The sequence below is a fragment of the Salarias fasciatus genome, chromosome 15 (assembly GCF_902148845.1).
Source record: "Salarias fasciatus chromosome 15, fSalaFa1.1, whole genome shotgun sequence".
NCBI lineage: Eukaryota > Metazoa > Chordata > Actinopteri > Blenniiformes > Blenniidae > Salarias > Salarias fasciatus.
Window position 1 is genome coordinate 2444057 of NC_043759.1, and position 24235 is coordinate 2468291.

At 45.7% G+C, this 24235-nt stretch overlaps 1 protein-coding gene across 1 annotated transcript; it reads left to right on the forward strand.

Annotated features, from left to right (window-relative positions):
* Positions 1 to 9365, forward strand: LOC115402424 (NACHT, LRR and PYD domains-containing protein 3-like). Its single transcript, XM_030110969.1, has 9 exons — positions 1 to 54; positions 1292 to 3095; positions 3171 to 3344; positions 5749 to 5922; positions 6006 to 6179; positions 6773 to 6946; positions 7030 to 7203; positions 7683 to 7729; positions 7820 to 9365. The coding sequence occupies exons 1-9, from the start codon at positions 18 to 20 to the stop codon at positions 8350 to 8352; spliced, it is 3291 nt and encodes a 1096-aa protein (XP_029966829.1). The 5' UTR covers positions 1 to 17; the 3' UTR covers positions 8353 to 9365.
* Positions 9366 to 24235: the final 14870 nt, after the last annotated feature.

A 24235-nucleotide genomic window follows, 5' to 3' on the forward strand; every position in this document is an offset into this window, starting at 1 on the left:
TGGACTTCCTGAGTAGGATGAAGCAGGAGGAGCTGGCTGAGCGTCTGAGGAGCAGTAAGAGGATTTGATCTCTTCTTTCCACAGCATTACATGTTTGATAGCCTTTCAGATCCCCCAGGAGAGCAGACCAGGGCCCAGCCAAGGAAGAGTGGAGGTCTATCCCTGAGTCCAAAACCCACACAAAGTGATGGACAGATGAGGCCTCGTGAACCACCGTCTTTATTTTCTGAAGCCACTAGATGGTGCTATTTGTTCAAGAGATGATTGAAATCACACTTCATTGGCAGCCCTTCAGCCTCAATTTTAAAATACAGAAATAAAATGGTTCATGAGGCCTCATTCACACATCACAACCCACAACACAACATGAACCCAGCTTGAGGCCTCAAGCCAGGGTGCCACAAACCACAACTGGGGGCCCAATTATGGAACCAGAAGGTCTCCCTCTGAGATCCCCCAACCTGGCAATCCCCAACTGATTTCTTACCTCTCACCCTGCAAAGTCTGCACCACCCCACACCACAGCCTGCCGCTCCCCAAACCAAACAAGTCACCCCCAACCAACTATCATTCACTCACTCATGCACCCATAACTGGGGAAGCCTCCCTCTCCCGATCTCCAGCCTTCACAGGTCTGTAAGCAAGGCAACTCTGGAGCATCAGCTGGATGTAGAATGCAACCCACGCCACAGATCAGAGGACGACAACAAGAGTCCTCCGATCCCCTGGGCCAGGGAATTCATCTCTGTCTGATGAGTTGAATGGAGAAACTCTACCCCCTAGCCGAACCAGGGTTTGAATCGCTACACCCCTTCCAAACCAGGGTTTGAAAACCTACCCCCTACACAAAGCAGGGTTTCAATCCCTACCCCCTTCCCAAGCCAGGGCTCTGTTTGTCTTATCCTTTCCTCTCCTTCTACCCCTCACCCCAACTAGAACAACAAAATGTCTTCTCCTCTGAGCCTGGTCCTGCAGGTTTCTTCCTGTTAAATTGAGTTTTCCCATTCAGTCATGTCCTCTGCTTGTTTGTGAGGAATTGTTAGGTTCTCCTTCGGAAATGTCCCTCAAAACAATCCTCTGGTATTTGGTGTATGCAGATAAAATTGGATTGAATATGGTTTTACACTCCCTCCCCACCCCCTTAAAACCATCACCAGGCCCAGGGCAGACCCCTAGCACATTCTCACACCACCATTCCCCAGGCAAGACCGCAGCCTGGGCTCCATTAGGACACATTAAACTTCACATTCTGTCAAAACTTCTGAACTAATATATTCATTTCTATTTCCAGGAACTTCTGGTGCAATCTGCCAAAGGAAACTGAAATCAACCCTGAAGAAGAGGTTCCAGTGTGTGTCTGAGGGAGTCTGTAAAGCAGGAGAGTCCACACTCCTGAACCAGATCTACACAGAGCTCCACATCACAGAGGGAGGGACTGCAGAGGTCAACCAGGAACATGAGGTCAGACAGATTGAAGCAGCATCCAGGACAGCAGACAGAGAAGGAACAAGCATCAGACCAGGAGACATCTTTAAAGCCTCACCTGGAAGATCTCAGCCAATCAAAACAGTGCTGACAAAGGGAGTGGCTGGCATTGGGAAAACAGTCCTGACTCAGAAGTTCACTCTGGACTGGGCTGAAGACAAAGCCAACCAGGACGTCCACTTCACATTTCCATTCACCTTCAGAGAGCTGAATGTGCTGAAGGAGAAGAAGTTCAGCTTGGTGGGACTTGTTCATCACTTCTTCACCGAAACCAAAGAAGCAGGACTCTGTAGCTTTGAAGACTTCCAGGTGGTCTTCATCTTGGACGGTCTGGATGAGTGTCGACTCCCTCTGGACTTCCAGCACACTGAGTTCCTAACTGAAGTTACAGAGTCCACCTCAGTGGATGTTCTGCTGACAAACCTCATCAGGGGGAAACTGCTTCCCTCTGCTCGCCTCTGGATCACCACACGACCTGCAGCAGCCAATCAGATCCCTGCTGACTGTGTGGACAGGGTGACAGAGGTCCGAGGGTTCACCGACCCCCAGAAGGATGAGTACTTCAGGAGGAGGTTCAGAGAGGAGGAGCAGGCCAGCAGCATCATCTCCCACATCAAGACCTCCCGAAGCCTCCACATCATGTGCCACATCCCGGTCTTCTGCTGGATCACTGCTACAGTTCTGGAGAAGGTGTTGAAGAGCAGAGAGGGAGGAGAGCTGCCCAAGACCCTGACCCAGATGTACATCCACCACCTGGTGGTCCAGACCAAAGTCAAGATGGTCAAGTATGATGGAGGAGCTGCCACGGATTCACACTGGAGTCCAGACACCACAAAAATGATTGAGTCTCTGGGAAAACTGGCTTTTGAGGAGCTGCAGAAAGGAAACCTGATCTTCTATGAACCCGACCTGACAGAGTGTGGCATCGATCTCACAGCAGCCTCAAAGTACTCAGGAATGTTCACAGAGATCTTTAGAGAGGAGAGCTGCCTGTACCAGAACAAGGTGTTCTGCTTCATCCATCTGAGCCTTCAGGAGTTTCTGGCTGCTCTTCATGTCCATCAGACCTTCATCAAGTCTGGAATCAACCTGCTGGATGAACAACAACAAACCCCCTGGTGGTCAAAAGTGTTGAAGAAAAAGGTTAATCTCTATCTTCTCCATCAGAGAGCAGTGGACGAGGCCTTGAAGAGTCCAAATGGACGCCTGGACTTGTTCCTCCGCTTCCTCCTGGGTCTCTCACTGCAGACCAATCAGAGTCTCCTTCGAGGTCTGCTTACACAGACAGGAAGTAGCTCACAGGCCAATCAGGAAACAGTCCAGTACATCAAGAAGAAGCTGAGTGAGAGTGTGTCTGCAGAGAGAAGCATCAATCTGTTCCACTGTCTGAATGAACTGAATGATGGTTCTCTGGTGGAGGAGATCCAACAGTCCCTGAGATCAGGACGTCTCTCCACAGATGAACTGTCTCCTGCTCAGTGGTCAGCTCTGGTCTTCATCTTACTTTCATCAGAAGAAGATCTGAAGGTGTTTGACCTCAAGAAGTACTCTGCTTCAGAGGAGGCTCTTCTGAAGCTGCTGCCAGTGGTCAAAGCCTCCAACAAAGCTCTGTACGTGGTTTATAATCAAATATGCAGAACTGTGTCCAGAACAAATATTCAAGTTTTTCTGTTATTGTTTTGCAGGTTGAGCAACTGTCATTTGTCAGAGAAAAGCTGTGAAGCTCTGTTCTCAGTTCTCAACTCTCAGTCATCCAGCCTGACAGATCTGGACCTGAGTAGTAACAACGTCCAGGATTCAGGAGTGACGCTGCTGTCTACAACAGTCAAGGATCAACACCTGAGACTGGAAAAACTCAGGTTTCACAAAAAATTTGAACAGATAATTTTAATCTACCAACCATGTTTCTGCTCTTTATGTTTTGGTATGCTAGGGTTGGGGCTAGGCCAGGCCTGTGCTCACAGGGTCTGGCCAGACTCAACCTGAAGAGACAATGTGGGCCCAACCTCTGGTGGACTTGCCACCCACCAAGGAAGCTGTCAGGGATGGGTGGAGTTTTGATTGGGTGGCGGATGACGGCAGGGTGCCCCGCGACCCGATCCCTGGACACAGAGACTGGCTCTTGGAATTTGGAATGTCACCTGGTTGGTGTGGAAGGAGCCTGAGCTTGTGAGGGAGGTTGAGAGGTACCAGCTAGATCAGGGATGGGCAACTGGCGGGCTGCAGGCCGCATACGACCTGCACCCGTACTCCGTACGGCCATCAAATTAATTTTTGAAAAAGAAAAAAATGTGTTTTTTCCTAAACAGATTCAGTTGCAATGACATACTTTAGCCACCAGTTGGCACTTCGTGTTTCCAGGTGGGTCCTACACCAGTGAGGATCCACCACCGACCCCCACACCCCCACCCCCGCTCCGGTCGACAGCTACCCTGAGGGGGCATGAACAAAGTTGTGGCCCTCTGCATCATTGAAGTTGCCCATCCCTGAGCTGGATAGTCAGGCTCACATCCACACACAGCCAGGGTTCTGGAACCCAATCCCCTGAGAATGGCTGGATTCTTCCCTTCGTCGTATTTAGAGGCAGTGGGCTGGTGTGGGTTTGCTTATAGCCCCACAGCTCAGCCGCCATGTGCTGGAGTTCACCTCAGTGAACGAGAGGATTGCGTCCCTTTCTTCGAGGCTCCTCCTCCATGGCCTCCCCAAACTCTTCCCACACAGGAATTTTCACTTGCACAATTTCTCGGGCTGCAGTTCGCTTGGCCTGGTGGTACCTGTCAGCTGCTTCAGGAGTCCCACGAGCCAGTAAGACTCAGTAGGACTCCTTCTTCAGCTTGATGGCAGCCCTTACCTCTGGTGTCTACCTCCGGGTTTAGGGGTTGCCACCATGGCGGGCACTGGAGACCTTACAACCACAGCTCCAAGCAGCTGCTTCAACAATGGAGGTAGAGAACATGCTGACAAGAGAGTTCTACCAGACGTTCCCAACAGACCCTCACAACACATTTGGGTCTACCAAGTCTGTCTGGTTTCCTCCTGTGCAGGGGATCCAACTCACCACCAGGGGGTGATCGGTCAACAGGTCTGCTCCTCTCTTCACCCAAATGGTAAAGACACATGGCCCGAGATCAGATAGCATGACAACAAAGTTGATCATGGACCTCTAATCTCAGGTGTCCCGGTGCCAAGTGCACTTGTGGACACCCCTGTGCTCGAACAAGGTGTTCCTTATGGACAAACTATGGCAAATACAGATGTCCAATAATCAAACACCACTTTGGCTCAGATCAGGGAGTCTATGCGACCCAATCACTCCCCTCCAGGTTTCACTGTCACTGGCCACGTGTGCGTTGAAGTCCACCAGTAGAACAATGGAGTCCCCAGTCAGACTACTGTGCAGCACCCCTCCCGGTGACTCCAAGAAGGCAGGGTACTCTGCACTACTGTTCAACCCATAGGTCGAGACAAAAATGAGACACCTGTCCCCTACCCAAAGGCGTGGGGATGCAACCCTCTCTTTCACTGAGATGAACTCTAGCACACGGTGACTTGGGTGTAGGGTTAAAAGCAAACCCACACCAGCCTGCTGCCTCTCAATGCCAAAGAAGTGAAGAGTCCAGCTCTTTTCTGAAGATTGGGTTCCAGAGCTCAGGTTGTGTTTGAATGTGAGCCTGACTTTCTAGCCCAGGGGTGTCAAACTGCATTCCTGGAGGGCTGCAGCCCTGCATGTTTTCCATGTTTCCCTCCTTCAACACACCTGAATCCCATGAAGATTCATCACCAAGTCCAACAGAAAGCCTGATAATGAGCATCATTACAATCAGCTGTGTTGAAGCAGCCTTCGAGGACAGGAGGTCAACATGTGTTCTAGCCGGTACCTCTCAACCTCCCTCACAAGCTCAGGCTCCTTTCCCCAGAACGAGGTGGCATTCCATGTCCCTAGAGCTAGTCTCTGTGTCTGGGGACCAGATTGCCAGGCACTCTGCCGTCGTTCTGCCACCCAATCAAGACTGCACCCGGCCCCTACGCTGCCCTTGGTGGGTGGTGAGCCCAACGGAGGTCAGGTCCACGTCGTCCTTTCGGGTTGAGCTATACATATCTATCTATCTATCTATCTATCTATCTATCTATCTATCTATAGATAGATAGATAGATAGATAGATAGATGCTTCTGACTTGTTCTTGGAGCTGCTTAGGTCTGTGTGGTCACTGGTAATATGATTTATCAGCAACAAACCTGTATGACTGATTGATCTACTTCAGGTTGAACAACTGTGGTCTATCGGAGAGAAGCTGTGAAGCTCTGTCCTCAGTTCTCAGCTCTCAGTCCTCCAGTCTGACAGACCTGGACCTAAGTAACAACAGCCTGAAGGATTCAGGAGTGACACTGCTGTCTTCTGGACTGGAGAGTCCTCACTGTCAACTGGAAGCTCTCAGGTCAGGATCCAGCTGCTGCTTGTTCATGTGGAGGATCTTCCTTCTTCCTGGTTGACTTGATGCAACCATGTTTGTGCCTCCAGTCTGTCAGGGTGTCTGGTCTCAGAGGAAGGCTGTGCTTCTCTGGTCTCAGCTGTGAGCTCCAAGTCCTCCCATCTGAGAGAGCTGGACCTGAGCTACAACCATCCAGGAGACTCAGGAGTGGAGAAGCTGTTTGTTGCAGTGGAGGATCCATGCTGCCCAGTGAAGACTCTCAGGTTGCAAACATTTCCTGAAACATTTCTGCTTCTTATAATTCTAGAGAAAGTTGAAACACTTAAGTTTGTAAAGCAATGCAATGGCTTCAGAAATAGTGTAATGGGATTTCTGACCCTCGCGTAGATCGATTGGTCATATGTCCTACAACTCAGACAGATTTTAAAACATCAGTAATCCTAAAAAATATTTAATGAAAACCCAGAGACGATTAAAGCCCATATTCCACTGAATGTATTGTGACCGTGTTATCGCAATGTGGCGCAAAAGATGCACAAGTCTATTTTCTCAGCTTACTGCAGCCAACACACAAGGAAGTTGAGAAAATCGGGATACCAGTACTTCAAATACAAAATGGTCCATCTGATGTGTTGGTGCTTCACAACACAACACATCAGAAACACATGCATTTGGCCCTGGTGCAAGACCACTGGTGAGAATGCTTAACAGCACAGCTGCAACACAGCTGTGAAGCATTCAGTGGAATATGAGGGTAAACCACACAGTTGTACAGAGGAAAGGATCACATGTCCTCTGTACAATTTTGTCTCACTTTGCTGTGCTCTTTAGCCACATGACTGATCTTCTTCTTCAGGTTAAGCTGCTGTGGGCTCTCAGAGAGAAGCTGTGGAGCTCTGTCCTCAGTTCTCAGCTCTCAGTCCTCCAGTCTGACACATCTGGACCTGAGTAACAACGACCTGCAGGACTCAGGAGTGAAGCTACTGTCTTCTGGACTGGAGAGTCCTCACTGTCAGCTGGAAGCTCTCAGGTCAGGATCCAGCTGCTGCTTGATCATGTGGAGGATCTTCCTTCTTCCTGCTTGACTTGATGCAGCCATGTTTGTGCCTCCAGTCTGTCAGGGTGTCTGGTCTCAGAGGAAGGCTGTGCTTCTCTGGTCTCAGCTGTGAGCTCCAAGTCCTCCCATCTGAGAGAGCTGGACCTGAGCTACAACCATCCAGGAGCCTCAGGAGTGGAGAAGCTGTTTGCTGCAGTGGAGGATCCACACTGTCCACTGAAGATTCTCAGGTATAAACACACAGCAAGAGCTCTGGTAAAGACATATCACAACCACTTATTGAGAGCTGGATGGTTTCTAATAAGCTTCTCTTTAGTTGCATCTGTTGGCTTCAGTGACAGGATACACTGATAAACTTCCTGAGAAGGTTGATTGAGTGGTTTTCATACAGTGTTTCTCCATTTGAAGCTTTATACTTTTCAAGTGAGTCCATTTAAGTTCAAATATGGTGATAAAGTTCATTAATCTCGTCAGATTCTTCTTCCTTCTTCATGCATCAAACCAAAGTTTAGGTGTATCGGGATCTTCACAGAGAAATGAATTTCTGTTCTTCTGCTCAGACTGAGCAAAACAGTCCCACAGATCATGGAGTCAGAACACCTTCAGCCTGTTTCTGTGTCCCTCTGGAAAACAGAGGAGTTCTACCTCATGTTGAGCAGCAGTCTGGACTCATGTTGGAGAGAAAACCATTCTGTCTTTCTTCCTGCAGGGTGGACCATGTTGGAGAGCAGTGGTTAAAACCTGGTCTGAGGAAGTGTAAGTTTGTTGAGACAGTTTTGATTCATTAAAACATTTTTGACAAGAGAAGCCTGACAAAAAGAGCATTCCTCTTTTTTTCTCCATCAGATTTCTCTCCACTCGAACTGGACACAAACTCAATGAACAGAAAACTCAAACTGTCCAACAACAACAGGAAGGTGACATACGTGTTAGAGAGTCAATCGTATCCTGATCATCCAGACAGATTTGACTTCTGGTCTCAGTTATTGTGTAGAAATGTTCTGAGTGGTCGATGTTACTGGGAGGTCAAGTGGAGCGGGAGCGTTTATATTGCAGTGAGTTCCAGAGGAATCAGTCGGAGAGGTGACAGTAATAAGTGCTTGTTCGGTCGGAATCATCAGTCCTGGAGTCTGAGCTGCTCTGATGAGGGTTACAATGTCAGGCCCAATACTAGAGGAACAGCCATCTCCTCCTCCTCCTCTGGTAGAGTAGCAGTGTATGTGGACTGTCCTGCTGGCTCTCTGTCCTTCTTCAGAGTCTCCTCTGACTCTCTGATCCACCTCTACACCTTCAACACCACATTCACTGAACCTCTGTCTGCTGGATTTGGCTTTGGCTTCAAGCCCTCTTATTCATCAGTGAGTCTCTGTCCTCTGTAGACGAGACAGTCTCTTTCTCCGACAGCAGTTCTGTCAGCACCAATCAGCGTTGCAGAGAACATCAGTGGGATTTAGAGACAGAGACTCAAACACTTAAGCCTCATTTCCATTGCGTCCAGATGTGTCGGTATAGAGCAGTACAGTACAGCACAGTCCTCGTTTTCATGCGTTTCCACTGACTAAAGTTGTGGATAGTACCAAAAGTACCATACCCAACCATTACCATCATCCACAACCGCTCCGGTCAGGTACCTGGCACATAGACTGATCAGTGCTGTCAACAAGCCCGCCATGTTTCAACAACTCATTCACTGTAGCAACTCTCTGTTGTTTGCTGCTTTTCACATTGGTTGTTTTAACTGTGTTTTGAAATGTCAGGGCACTACACAGCACCTCGTCTTCAGCGGGGATTGAGAGGCTCCTCCATAACTTTGTGCCACTGAGCCATCAGAGTGTGAAGAACCAGGACTAACAGACAGTGAAGGGGACTCCCAGGGTATGAAGGACTAGGAATACCAGAGAGTTAAGGACCATGACTATCCGAGAACAAACTATGCAAACGGGGTAAATAAATCACATGAACTGAAGTGTCTGTGTTGTAAATATATGTGTATATAGATTGTTTATTTTTGTGTGTATCTGCATTCGAACATAGGATATGGGAAATTTAACAATACACATAATTAAACTTTTCTGATCCTGAGTTCTGTCTGAGCTGAGATGCAACTTGTTAAATAGCAACACCTAGTGGGAGGTCAGCAAACTGCATGCTCTGCTGCACAGAGGATAGTGCCACCTGAACCTGAACTGTAATATTTGGTGATCAGATACTCATTCTATAAGGACTCAAGCAACAGAGCCTGAGACACGAGAAGAGGAGGTGTGGCAACTTTAATGTGTGGAGAACATTGGTTTGAAAATAGATGTGACCTTGATTGTTTCATTGTGATCATTATCCTCATCATCATCAATAGCTGAAATGAAAGAAATAAAAACAATCCCTGCAACTCAGATTTATTTCTTTTGGCTTAATTTTCATCCCAGTTGTTCAGTTTGATCCCGTCACTTCTGCTGGTCTTTCCCCATGACTGACATGCTGCTCCAGGTTTTTGCTGCCTTCTGTATTTCTTTCTTTACTGTCCGTCACCACATGACCTTAAAACGCCCCCCCCCCCCCCCCCCCCCCCCCCGCTTCCCTCTGGTGCCCTGTGTGAGGCAGTTTTGGTGATGCCAGCCACGGATTCACTTCTGCTCCTGTGTTCGGAGGGATTTGAGAAAACCTGCTAAGTCGACGTTCTGACCTGAACTGGACAGCAATGAGGACACAGCTTAGAGATGGAAAACCATGACACCAGGGTCTTGGTTGTTGGACTTTGTGAAGTCTCTCAGTTGATCAGGAGATTGGTAGCAGCTGGACACAACTTCTGACCTCCTCAGTAAAACAGGTTTGACCCCCGTCACCAAGTTCTGCTCTGGTGTTGGCAGTGTTGGGAATAACGGCGTTAGAATAAACGGCGTTCGTAACGGCGTTATTTTTTTCAGTAACGAATAATCTAATTAGTTACTTTTCCCATCGTTGAAACGCCGTTACCGTTACTAAGAATATGAAGTGGCGCGTTACTACTACTACTACTACTAGATTGAATGAAGCGCGAGTGTCCGCTTCTGCCGCACACATCAGCTGCAGGAGAGAGCAGGGAGGAGGGGGGAGAGGGGAATGGGGGGGGGGGGGGTGATGAAGACGCGATGATGATTGGCTGGTGGGCGGGCATGCCCTGCTCACGTGTCTCACTCGCTGCGCGCTCTGACCGGTAAACACAACAAGACAGAAACTGGAAGTCTCACTGGAAGACTTTATCCACGTCTGTCATATGGTAGCATGACACTTGCTGCTGCTGCTGCTGCTGCTAACCCGACCCCGAGCCCAAAAGCAGCCAGGAGGGAGAGGAGCCGCTCAGTTAAAACAAGCAACCAGCAGGCGACCAGAGCCAAGCTGAACACACTGACTGCAGGTCCACTGGCACACAGTAGGCTTAATGTACAGTTACAGAGATTTGCACTACTTAATGGCCAGAAGTTTACATTTGTGTTTTCTTAACAGGCTGCAATTTAGTTCAAATAAATACAAAATGTTCTAAAATACTGTATAAAGTGTTTTTATTCTTCAAGCAGTTGATATAAACACCTTTGATGTTATAGATGTTATAGAATGTGGTAATGTGTAGAACATGAAAAATAACGTCAGTTACTTTGCTGAGTAACTAATTACTTTTTCAATGAGGTAACTGAGTTACTAACTCAATTACTTTTTGGGAGAAGTAATTTATAATTCTAACTGATTACTTTTTTAAAGTAACTTGCCCAACACTGAGTGTTGGTTGGTTCTGGTGGATTTCCTTTCAGTTTCATCAACTTGGTAAAAAAAAAAAAAAAAAAAAAAAAAAAGTTAGTTTGAATCAATTTGTCATACTTGATACCAGATTTTCAGGATCTTGGTCTTGACTCAGTCTTGGCCCCTAAAGACTTGGTCTTAGGAGTCTCTGCTCTTGGTCTTAGAAACAAACATCACTTTTAAAATGCTGCTGCCTCACTGCAAGAAGTTCCAACTTTTCATTGGCTGCTTTAATGTTTTTCACACTGCTAGAGGTGCTGATATGACGCTGATATGAGGCTAAATTTTACTCGTCTGCGTCTTGGCCTTGATGTGGTGAGGGGGCTTGTGCGTTCCAGTGATCCTGCAGAGCGATACAATCTGGAGCTCGCTCTTGGTAGGGTCACCCTTGGCGGGACTGTCTCCAGGTAGGTTCCAGACTAACAAAGACCCCAGTGTGTCGGTACACTGTGAGGTGGCAGTCCCACCAACCGACTATCCTGTGGAGGGCTAACAACCCACCCAGGAGAAACCCTCTTTTGTTACGAAACGGATAAGAAAAAGAAGCCGGACTGCCCAACACAGTAACAGACCCCAGCCTGCCCCTGACCAATAAGTACGGATCAACCTTCGTCTCAGGACCCGTATTGCCACCTGGAGTGTCCAAACCCTCCTTCGACCAGGAGCCACCACCCTGCTATCCCGAGAACTCTGCTGTTATAACATCACACTAGCAGGGCTTTGTGAAGTGAGATGGCAGGGAAGTGGTGAAATAACAGCTGGCGATCACTGCTACATCTACAGTGGCCCGGAGAAGCGGACGAGCCTTAATGGCGTGGCTCTTGCTTTCCCAAATGCCCTCCGTAAATCTCTCATCAGCTGGACACCCGTGAGCGACAGATTGTTATCTGCTCGCTTCCTCCACCGACATGGCAAGATGATGGTCATCATCGCCTATGCCCCCACAGATGTCGTTGACGAGGATGAGAAGGATGTGTTCTATGACCAACTGTGCCAGGCTGCCAGCCAAGTACCACCCCACGACATCACCATCGTACTGTTTCCACTCTTTCCAGCAACGGTCGGTCGCCTGGCTCACCTGTTGGCACCATTTTTGCCGACAGAGCAACAAACGACAATGGAAACTGCCTTCTCCTGTTCTGCCACCATCACAACCTCTGTGTTGCTGATACCTGGTTTCCCCAGAAACTAATCCACCAGTGGACATGGTACAGCCCAGACGGCAGAACCAGGAAAGCACTGGACTACATCCTGATCTCTCGACGCTGGAAGTCGTTTGTCACCAACTGCCGGGTGCCATGGAGCCGAGCTTGGCAATACAGACCACCGTCTCCTGGTGGCTCAGCTTAGGCTGAAGCTTCGAGCCAACCAGTACACCAAGACTCAGCCTTGCCTCAATTCCTCACTCCTCAGAGACCCCCAACATCGCCACAGACTTCACTAATTCCATCCGCTGTACCTTCGATACCCTGGCTCTGAACCAGAAGAGTGACTGGCAGACCTTCAAGGAAAGTGTTCTCCAGTCAACTCAGAAAGTACTCAGGTGTTCACGACCACCACCCAAAAAGCCATGGATTTCGGAGAAGACACTCAACATCATTGAACAGCGGCGTGATGCACGGCTCCGAGGTGACCTGACGGAGTATCGCCTACTGAACTGTGTGTGAAATGTGGCTATAGCTGAGAACAGGGAGCGGTTCTGGCAAGCCGAGGCCATACACCTAGAGTCCGCAGCCAACAAGAACGACATGAGCCGCGTATACAATTTACTTCGCCAAGCTCACAATAGCCCCCGCATGAAGTCAGCCCTGGTGAAAGACTCTGACGGCAACATCATAACAACAGAGTCAAACTGCCTACAATGCTGGAAAGAGCACTTAAGCCTCTTACTGCACCACAACGCCACCCTTGCTCCCTCCATCATCCCAGCTACCGCAGACACAGCCCCCAACCACGCCTGTAACATGGACCCCATAACATCCAAGAAGGTCAGAGCCACCCTGAAAAAACTGGACAACAGGAAAGCCCCTGGCATTTGCTCCATCACCACCGAGATGTTAAAGTCGGGCAGGGATGGCACTGTCTGGTGGATGACCCACATCTTTAACAAGGCATAGGTAATGGAGGGACTCCCTAGCGACCGGTCATCTTTCCCTTCTGGAAGCGCAAAGCCGACAGGCTTGTCTGTGGGAACCACAGAGGAACAATGTTACATCTTATTTTTGCTATTATTATTATTTTTTTTTAATGAGTTCAGCAGAGTAGCAGAAGCCTGTGTCTGTCTGTTTAATCAGGACACATTCAAGGACAAAAACAGTTCTGAGAGAAAGCATGACCTAAACTTTCTCATGAACATTATGCAGCTCTGATTCACAGTTACAGGAAGCAACGTGTCAAGGCCAATTTTGGCCAAGTGAGGTTGGCATCACACTACTCTCCATCCCCGGCAAGCTCTTCACCAAGATCTTGCTGACTCATGCTCTCCCAGCCCTCAGAAGTACCCGCCGTCCCCAGCAGGCTGGCTTTATCCCCAACCGCTCCACATCAGATCACATCTCCGCCGTCCGTCTTCTGACAGAGAAGGTCTATGAATTCCGGAGAGACCACCATCTCTACGTTGGATTCTTAGACCTCAAGGCTGCATTTGATACAGTCCACCACTCATCACTGTGGAGTATCCTACAAACCCTTGGCGCACCTCCGAAGATCACCACCCTCTTCAAGCTGCTCTACAGCAACGCACAGAGTTGTGTCCATGTCCGTATAGTTAAACTGTATCATCGACCACCTGATACGCAGGGTATGTGAGCGAGTACCCGGAGTGTCCTTTGGCAACTACCAACTGACTGATCTGGAGTATGCCGATGACACTATCCTGCTCAGCACCTCCTACAGTCAGCTGAGGGACTCTCTGAGTGTATACAGTAAAGTGGCAGAAAAGCTTGGTCTCCATGTGAGCTGGACTAAGACCAAGTTCATGCATGTTGGTGAGGGACCAGACCCACCTCCTATCCTGCTTGGTAACGACACCGTTGAGCCTATGAAGAACTTTGTGTATCTGGGATCTACAGTGACAGATAGCGGGGATCTTAAACCAGAGATTCTCTGCAGGAGAGCTCTGGCAGCCTCTGCCCTGCAGTCTCTCTGGAAACCACTCTGGCGCCACCAAGCCATCTCACGTAAGACGAAGCTCCAAATCTACAACACCGCCGTACTCTCCATTCTGTTATATGGCTCCAAAACATGGCCCTTAAATAAGACACTGGCCACAAGAATAGATGGCTTTGATAGCAGGACTCTCAGAACGATCGAGAACATCAGGTGGCCACAGCGAATATCCAACGAAGCGCTCAGAGCCCACACAAACCAGCCCAGAGCCTCCCGCCTGGCTGCACAATGCCGCATCCGCTGGTTCGGCCATGTTCTCCGTCTTCCCCCTGACTACCCGACAAGAGCCATTCTGAAGTTTGACCCAAAGGCCGCAGGCTGGAGACGACCACAAGGTAAGCCCCACACTCCATGGCTCGGCATCATTGCAGACGACCTCCAGCAACATGGAATTACCGTGAAGGATGCAGACCTGTTGGCTCAAGATCGCCTGTATTGGAAAATCCTGGTTTCTCTGGTCGGCTCTACGCCATGGGACGGGACACCAGGCCCAACACAGGAGCATGACTGACTGTCTGACTGACACTGCTGAAGGTGTGAACGCTGATAAGAGGCTAAATTTTACTCAAGTGAAGACGAGGAAGTGACATCAGTGAAACTGCAGTAGGTGGACTGAAGACGAGGAAGTGACATCAGTGAAACTGCAGTAGGTGGACAGATCATCTTAAAACAGAGTGAGAAAACCGCTGGAATGAGACGAAGCAAGACGACGACTGAACTCAGACCTGTGGAAATGTTTCTATATCGCCTTTTTGTGCTTCAGTCTGCAGGTAAGTACTCAGATTACTGAAAAATATCTCTCAAACACCACTTTAGTTTTCATTTCTGATGTACTTCAGGAGACCAACATGTTGTTTTTATTTAATCTGCTCAGTTTCAGTCATAAAAATTCAACACAGAGTTTTGTAGAAGAAACTGAGAATCAGTCCTCCACTAGTTATCAGTTACTTCTTCCAAAAGTAGTGGAGTTACTTTACAAACTGTAATGAATGGAAAGCTACTGAATGTTTCATAAAGTATGTCTTCAATTAGAACCGTTAAAGGTATTGAATGGTTTTAAAATAAGTTTGCTACTGTTCTTGGAGGACATTTGGACCTGTTACGACACTAAGTTTAGACTGAGTTTACTTTGTCAGGAATAAAAGAAAACTGTTTCAGAACAGGACCTGATGTAATCTACTACAGTTACTCTGTTTCCTTGAAAACTAATGAAGTTATTCAACTAAAGACTGTAGATAAAAAATTGAGAGGCCTCAGTCGTGACTCCTCCATTATAAAAAGCTACCAATAATTTGTTTTACAGGACAAAAATAAAGAGTTTTTCTACTGAGTTTTCTTCTTTTTCCTCACCTGTGGCTGCAGTTGTTCAGAGAGCAGGAGAGGACGTCACTCTGACTTGTCAACATGAGCTGGAGGGTCAGCGGGACTGTAATGGAACATCGTGGAGCTATCATTCTGGAAAAACTCCCTCAGTGGAGCTGGTTGAACTTGGGAAGGTTCAAGAAAACAGTGAAACAGAACCAGACAGACTGAAAGTTACAGCTGATTGTTCTCTGATGATAAAGAATGTAACAGTTCAGGATGTCGGTCATTATAGCTGTGATCAATACAAATCAGACAAATCATTGGGACACATTCTAGTCAACCGGTCTGTCGTGGATCTGTCTGTAGCAACCAGTGAGTATTTATAAGCTTTTTGAACCTTCACTGTAATTGTGATCACAGAGAAAAGACTAATTGTCTCATTTGTATTTTTCTTTGAGTAGTGACTGAACAGGAAGTCGATGACGAGGAGACACTGAAATGCTTCGTGACGTCTTTCACGAAAAGCTGTGAACAGGAAGTGAAGTGGATGATCAAAGATCAGGATATTGATGAAGGCAACAGTCAGATAAAGACAGAAAAGAATGAATGTTCTGCCACTGTGACTCTTAAAAAGTCACATTATCTCCCCCCACAAACACACTTCCTGAGCTGTGAAGTGACTGAAAGGAGAACAGGAGAAAAGCTTCGTTTCAGTCCTCGACCCTCAGGTGAGCCCAGTCAGAAACAGAGACTCCAATCAGCAAAAGAGAAAAGACAAAAATACAAAAACAAAAACAAAACAAAAAACGTTCAAATGGATTGTGATTTGTGAACAAGGCCTGGTTCAAACATGACACTGGTGCTGGCGCCTCTGCAGTCTTGGCCCATGATAGATGGCTCCAATGGTGGCATTCTCCATGATCTTCAGTGCCGTGTGTGTGTGTGTGTGTGTGTGTGTTTTACTGCATCATGTGTTTTATTGTTTTATATGTGGATGGTGGAAGGGACAAGCATTCTTTTTATGTTGTGTCATGTTTTCAATCCTCTAAAGCACTTTGTTTTATTTTGATCCTGACAAGTGTATGTGGACTACTTGATTTTTTTTTTCTTTGCAGTTTCTGAATTGTGGGGGAGCAGAGGCACCCGAGCTCCGCCTCCTGACCAGCCGCCGCTCGTCGAGTGCGATGTTCACCTGAGTAAATATGGATACCCCACAGGTCAGTGCATTTGTATTGTTTCAAGTGGTTGTGCAAAGGGAACGTGCATGGTTTTGAGAAAATCATGAGCGAAGGAAGGAGATGAAACTGGAAAAAAGAAGCAAGACTTCCTCCGTGCTGCTTCTTTCTGTCAGTCCCATGTCAATGATGTGGGCATCACACACATTTCACTTGAGCGTTCACGAAAACGGTGAGATACGTGTTGATTTGGTGCCACGTATGAACGAGGCCGATACGATGCAATATATAATTATACAGTATGATATATAATATGTACAATATGTTTTAGCGAAGTGAATGGATACAGCAGAGTGAATGGATGATAAAGTGTCGCTGAATTTCTGAAGGGGGGGGGGGGGGGGGGTGCAGGATATTATAATGTCCAGGATTATTGCTCATATTCTACACAGCAGAATTGTACAGTCTGACAGCGGTGGGGATGAAGGACCTGTGGTAGCTCCTTCCTGCTCTGAGGGTCTCAGTCGCCTCTGAAGGAGCTGCTGAGCTGCTCTACCGTCCGGTGCAGTGGCTGAGAGCTGCTGTCCATCATGATGATGATACTGGAATGATAACTGTCTCACTGCAGGCCTCAAATACAAACTGATCAAGCTGATCATGAGTTATAACAATCTTGCTACTGTAGGTGTGATGCAGTAGTCTCATGTGTTTTTATAGTCTGTAATAGGAGTAACTGTGGCAAAATGCTGTTATATATGCGCTTTTGACTCCCCAAAAAACCCAGTTTTTTTCAGCTGCCATGAGAGGCGTTCCTTATTTCAATCTCTGGGAGTTGGCAACCCGAGTGGTGCCTGGGATGGGTCTCGGTGTGCCAGGAGGCGCACATTGGGAGGGGGGTACTGTCATGCCCTGTGATCCTGCAGCCGCTCAGGGTTTGTTTTGTCTTTTGTGCATGTCCTGTCTTCCCTGTTTTTCTGTCTGCTCGTGTTTTCCTGCCTCGTCACCTGCCTTGTTACCACCCCCAATGTGTTGCACCTGTCTTTCCTCTATTTCAGCCTGCGTTCCTTCACTTGTCCTTGTCGCTTCCTTGTGGGTCTGTCCACGTGTTCTGTTGGTGTGTCCTTGCCTGTATCAGCTCAGCTCAGCTCGTTCCTGCGTTCCTGTGTTCCTGAGTCTTTGGAATAAAAGGAGGTTTTGATCCACCTGGCTGCCTGTGCTTGGGTCCTTTTTTCCTGCTCCATGACAAGTTCACATCCAGTCCAGATCCCTGTTGGAGCTCCAGGAGGAGTTTCTCAGCTCAGCAGCTCCACTTCTTCTCTGTTTTCACCAGTTGTAAAGAAAGACGTTTCCAGTCAGACTGTTGAAGCCATGTCTTGATTCTCTCTGCAGGTCTGAGCAGAAATCTGGCCGTCTCTCTGGGATTAGCAGCACTTGTCATTTGTGTTGTGACGGTTAACATGTGGGCCAGAATTAAAGGTGAGTCTCAGGTCAACAAGTTGCTCCAGTTTTTTACTGTTGATTCAATCTTCAATTGACTTTTTCTTTGTTTTTAGAACAACAGATTCAACGAGATGGAAACACAGTGAGTATAAAGCTGAGCTCTACATGTTTCTGTCGACAGAGAATCTCTGTAGATCAGTGGCGGCTGGTGGTGAAATTTGTTGGCTAACAAATGCTTGTATAATTCCGATTAAATACTTAACAGAGCTGCAAAAGCACCATCACCTATGACGCAAAGTTACATCAATTACAGGTACACTATACTTTTTTAGTGCTCTACATCAACTCTCTCTCTCTCTCTCTCTCTCTCTCTCTCTCTCTCTCTCTCTCTCACACACACACTCACACTTTTACGCACTACAAAACGTGTTCCAACCCAACTGCCCCGACTGCCGACAGATATCCTGCTGCTTATCACAACTGTTTGGTGACATGCAGCCAAACACGCCTTCAGTACAACAGATAACCTCAGCAAAAACAAGGCGTCACAGTCCCTTAACAGGCCAGCATGGGCCGACCTTATCTGAAAAGAAGCTGAAGTCTGGTCATTTTTGGATGAAGTCCGTCTCGATCGACAGCGTGGCAAGTGCATTCAATCGGTCTAAATAATTGGATTATCCAAAGCAAATAGTCCACCTCGTTCACGCTAACGCCACCATTGCTGAACTTTTTCTCCCTCCTTCCCAACTCTGGCACAAATAGCAGCACCGCTGCGTTAAATTGCTGCTACTGGTCAAAATTCAGTGGTCTGTGGGCTAACTGAAGTTAGCCCGAATGATCAGTAAATCCGGGGGCGGGACATGACACCTGTCAATCACTTACAGGAAGGAAATGAATAAAAGCGGACTGTATCTGCTGGGGCTGAAAAAAATCAGCCAATTTAGAGAGATTCTCTGTTTTTCTTTTGCCTGATTGGTGCTGTTGCTGCCTTTGATTTCACCTAAACTTAAAACAGCCTGTTGTAAGTTATTTAAAAAATAATTTTCTCATCTGTTTTGTGTTAGCTGTCTTTTTGTGCTGGGAGGGCTCAGCCCTGCTAGCCCATTTATACCAGCCGTCCCTGACAGAGAGAATCTTTCCTTCACATCACTGTCATGTTGGATTTGTTGTTTAATGACGTTCAGAGAGATCAGAAACATTTGGATGGTTGCAGGTTAACTGGAGCCTCCAGTGTTGTCTGCATTGTGTTGATATTATCGTGCATTTTACTCGATTGTGCTTTTTTAGAGCATATTGCACATTAGTTTGTTTGCATAGAAGATTTTATTATTTTCACTGTTAAATTTTTGACTGTTTTTGTACTGTTTTATACTGGAATATACCTATTTTTTAATATTTGACACTTTATGAAGTCTGTTCTTGGAATAGACACATTTCAATTTGAAACTTAATTTTACAGGGGAGTCACTCGGACAGGGGGGTTTTGCCCTGAGGAGATGCACAAGATGTGAGCGAATGTAGCACATGAGCACAAAATCTCACAAAATAACAAAGAATGAGAAATTGTTCATTATTATTGTCCTTTTTTTTATCAATACAATACAATTATAGGTTTGCATGATAGCAGCAGTAGTCCCAGGGTTTTTGTAGCCAAAATCTTGATTTAACATAAACATCTTGTACTGTGAATAGAGCTGTTTGGTTATTATTATTCCTCAGTATGCAGTGTCATAGCTAAATCTCTGAAGTTTACAACAAACCAAATAGTTTGAAAGTCAGTGGAAAATTGATGAAGTTCTAGTTGTTAAAGTGCATGAACACGGTGTTATGAGTGAGCCAGCTGTCTGCGGTAAGATGGCCGCCGAGTGCCGACGTTAGACTCCACTGACCAGTGGCGTGGGTGAAACATCCAGTCTTCATCGTAGATATCGATGGCTGTCAATATAGAGGGGAGGGAGGAGGACTTGACACAAGAGAGGATCCTTGACAGTGGTGTGAACGGGGCCTGAATCTCAGAAGTGAATCCAGTTTCGTGTTTGCAGACTCGGCGTGAAGAAGACGAGGCTGCAGTGACGTACGAGAACCTGGGAGAGCCGTCTGTTTCTGTCCGACTCCACCGAGCGACACCACCAGTCCACTGCTGCTGAATCAGCACTTTGATTTCTGTGAATTCAGGATGTTGTTTTAAATGAAGCTGTTCTCTTAATTAGCTTCAGTTTCTGTTTCTACTTGTATCAGTTTGAGTGACGTTGGACACGTACAAATAAATCATCACGTTGCCTCCAGTAAACAGGAGCTCAGTGAAACAACAACAGTGTTTTTTCTTTATTAATTTCAGACACGTTCAGAACACATACAGACAATATCGACCAAATGGATAGAGAAGGAAAATATTGAAGCTAACTCAGATCAATCCATATTCAGTCTGTAATTTCTACACTCATGCATGATTTCACACGTCGATTTGAACATGAGGACGAAGTAAAACTTATTTAACTCTCCACCTTCAATATTCAATGATCAGTGATGTAATTATTCATATTTCCAAAAAATAGGACATCTAAAATTCAGTGGCGGACCGTGCATTTCACACTAAGGCCTTCAGAACAGATCCGCCTGAACCAATCCACCTCTCAATAACTATTTTATGTCTATAAAAAAATCTTGGGTAACACTTTACTTGAAGCCCCCCTGCATAACACATTATAAGTACATTCATAAAGCATTATAATGCCATGTGTAGCTGTAGTTATAAACATTCATAGATGATCACAATGCCAGGACCAAACCCTAACCCTAACCCTAACCCTAACCCTAACCTTAATCCTATGCTGTATACTGCTGTATAGTGAGTTATAAAGCATTGTGATCATGTATTAGTGTTTATAACTACTTATAATGTGTTATAAAGAGGGGCTTCAAGTAAAGTGTTACCAAATCTTGTTATACAGATATCCATATAAGAGTTGTTGCACAGCAGATAGATACTTGTGCAGCCAGAATAAAAGCCTTTGCTGAAGTGCACAATTCTCCTACTACATCTGTGCACATACAATGAGCATCAACAACTTAAGAAAACAGCAATATTATTTAGGAAAAGAGGAACATTTTACTCACCAAAATCCCGATTATTTGTAAACAAAATCCATCCTCATTTCCTTCCTCAAAAAGAGTTCAGTTGCTCTGTCATATAGATTATCCGAGCGTTTCAGTTCCATAAAGCCAGGGCTGAAAGTCCAGCTGCCCTGTGGGATTTCTGGTGTAAGTTTATTTCTCTTCAGGTCTTCTTCTTCTTCTTTGGAATAATTGAGGTAGGCGACCAACAACTTAGGTGCATACCGCCCCCTACTGTATCTCTTGGTGAATGTAAATCAGAGGGCCTGGATATGCTGTTGTTAGTGTAGCTAGCTAGAAGGCGCTGAGTCGCCAACTCGAAATCTGATTGGTTAAAGCAACTGTCTGATTGACACTTTATTTTAGTGGGCTATCAGAACGGACAGTGAAAGCCTCAGGCAGATTTCTTTGACCCTAGCAACAGATGATGCCTGAAATCTGATTGGTTAAATGATTTAATATGAAAAAAAACATGTCTGGAAGCAGCGCAACCACGGGAAAACTATGAAAGGAACCAGAACATACCGTTTGGAATCATTTATTAATTATTTATGGACAAAATTTAATTTACATCAGTCTGTAATTCAGATACTTTTTAGGCCAGCAGAGAAGGCTTTGCATGCCGTGACGGCCCACCACTGCTAAAATGTATTTATACATATATAAGCATGTAAACATTATCAAAATATCTTCTATATAGATGCTAAATGTAGCCATGCAGTGTGTTTACAGTCTGAACCTTTGGACATTTGATTTTCATTTAGGGATTTTCGATACCACTTTTTTCCAGAACGATACCAAGTACGAGTACTTCATCTTCAGTACTCACCGATACCAATACTCATACCGATACTTTTGATACATAAAAACTAATGCAATGACAGGTGAAAATGACTTTTTTTTTTAAAGGCAGCACAGCCACTATGTTTAAGTCCAAAATAATAGTTTGAAAAATAAAACAAACAACTCTTTGATTCTCATTCTCTTGATGTCCTGTGGATGCAGACACACGACCCCCGATGCCCCGTTCCGGGCCTGTTTATGTGTGTTTGGTGGTTTGTCTACGTTTCCTTTTATTATGGGTGTGTTTTGGTTATTGTTTGTGTGCTGTAGCCACTCGTTTTGTGTTCTTTTATTTTCACGTCCTGTCGGACCGTGGGCCAGGTGGGTTGCTGGGGGAGTGGCCTGCGGCCTACAGGCGGCATTATTTGTCTCTGTGTGTGAAATGTTCCCTTGCCTTAGTTGTTGTGACAATAAAAGCAATATTGAGCAATAGAGCAGTCTCCCCCTCGTCCTCTGCCTTTGAGTCGCCGCTCGACGCTACAATATGTTGAACAAGAAGCACCATCGTGGAAAAAATATTTTTCAGACTTTATTTACATTTGAATAAAAAGTAGCTTGCCTAAAATCATCCAGACACTTCTCAATAATTAATAGCCTTCTTTAGCTATTAGAGCAATCAAACAATCAGACTGTTTATATAATTACTGAGCAGCTTGTTTCATGTCTCCACTGGGATTTTTGTTCAATCATTTTCAGCAATGAGCTTGAATTATAATTCTTTTTAATATATCCCTCTAAAGATGAGAAGCCTGTCTCCAGGGGACACTACAGCTTAGATTTTAGGGTGTCTCCTCTGTAAGAGCCATTTTTGGTATATGTGTTTCAATTTTGTATCTGTGTATCTGTTGTACTGTGAGCTTCCCTCCACTGGGAGCATCGCTGCTGTGAGCTGTTGAGAGGTGTTACAATCAGACAGGTGAGGCTCTCGGGTGTGACTGATTGGGGGGAGAAGACAGTTTCAACCTGTTTCGGTTTAATAGTAAACAACATGGAACTCAGAAAATGACCATCTGCACTGGTAAGCAGAGAAATGGTGTTCGATACTGGCACATGTTGGAAAGAGGAACAAAATCCTGTGGATGTGATGCTGTCAAAATGTGTGATTACATTTAAGTATATCATTAATAATTTGTTTTCTGTTTATATCAAATCACTGTATCATCAGCAAAAAGAAACATTCATTGCAATTAACTTTACATTTACTGGGATCTGGACTCTGTTTATTTTAAAGATGAAGAGTGGAACCAGTGTGTGCTGCTGTTGATCTGACCAGGTTCCTCTAGGTGCGACGCCTGCTCGTCTCCTCAGAGCAGTTTTGGGAAGAAATGCAGATGGTTCATGTCTTCACTTTCATCAAAATTTTTCCTGTTTTCCAGGTCAGTACATTCTGAAAAATCACACAGAATCCCATTGGAAACTTAAGTGTCTTGTAGTGTGAGTGGGATGTGTTTTGAACTTGTTGTGTTTGAGTTAATTGAATGAATGAATAAATGAATGGCGACCGCTCGCAGCTCATTGACGTGACGGATGTCATGCTCTGACTTTGCACTTCTGTAGCTTGATGCACTTATAAACACTCATGCTCTGTATTATTAAACTAGTAGTATTTGTGATGCTGGGATCCTGATTACGTGAATATGTTATTTTTGTAAATATATTATTGTTCAGATTTATTGCAAACATACAATGAGTTAAAAGGTTAGATGTTATATTTTTGTGGGATTGTAATCAACTGATCTGTTGAGTTGATTTGTGCTTTTTCTATGCAGTGTGTTAAACGTTAAGAGAGTCGAACCTTAAATACAGTATATGTGCAAAGTAATTGTTAAGATTACAAAACATTTGATACCGTTTTCTGGAAGTTATGAAACCAGTATACATACTGGAAAATAACTGAACAAATAATGTTTCATGCTTGTGAAGGAACTGAGAAGTGATTGTTAAAAGAACCATACTGTTGTTCTGGATGGATTAAACACGGTGAATTGAAAACGAAAGGACAAATGTTATGAACAAGAGTTATGATTTGGGTTATGGATTTTATGATTGTGTTTTATTAAAAAAAAAAAGAAACTTTTCCTGCGTTTTCCACAGAGACGGCGGACAACAATGTTTTTGCTACTGAAGTCACAAAACACTGGGACTCGTAACATGGATAACAAACTGCAACAAGATCACTGTGGAACGAAACAGTGATGTGAACACGTCATTTGACACGCAACAAAACCTCATCTCCAGCAGCCATAGAGTATCCCTGTTTGACAGGCAGAGGGGTCACTACACCCTCAGTAGAGGGTTTACTGTCCTCCACAACTCACGACATCTGACATGTCATGAGAAAGCTTTTTCCGAGCTGGAAATTGATCCCCTTACATCCAAGGTGGAGGAAAATAATTACGAGCTCTTGGGAAGAATAAAAACCAGAATTAAAGAAGGCAGAAAAACT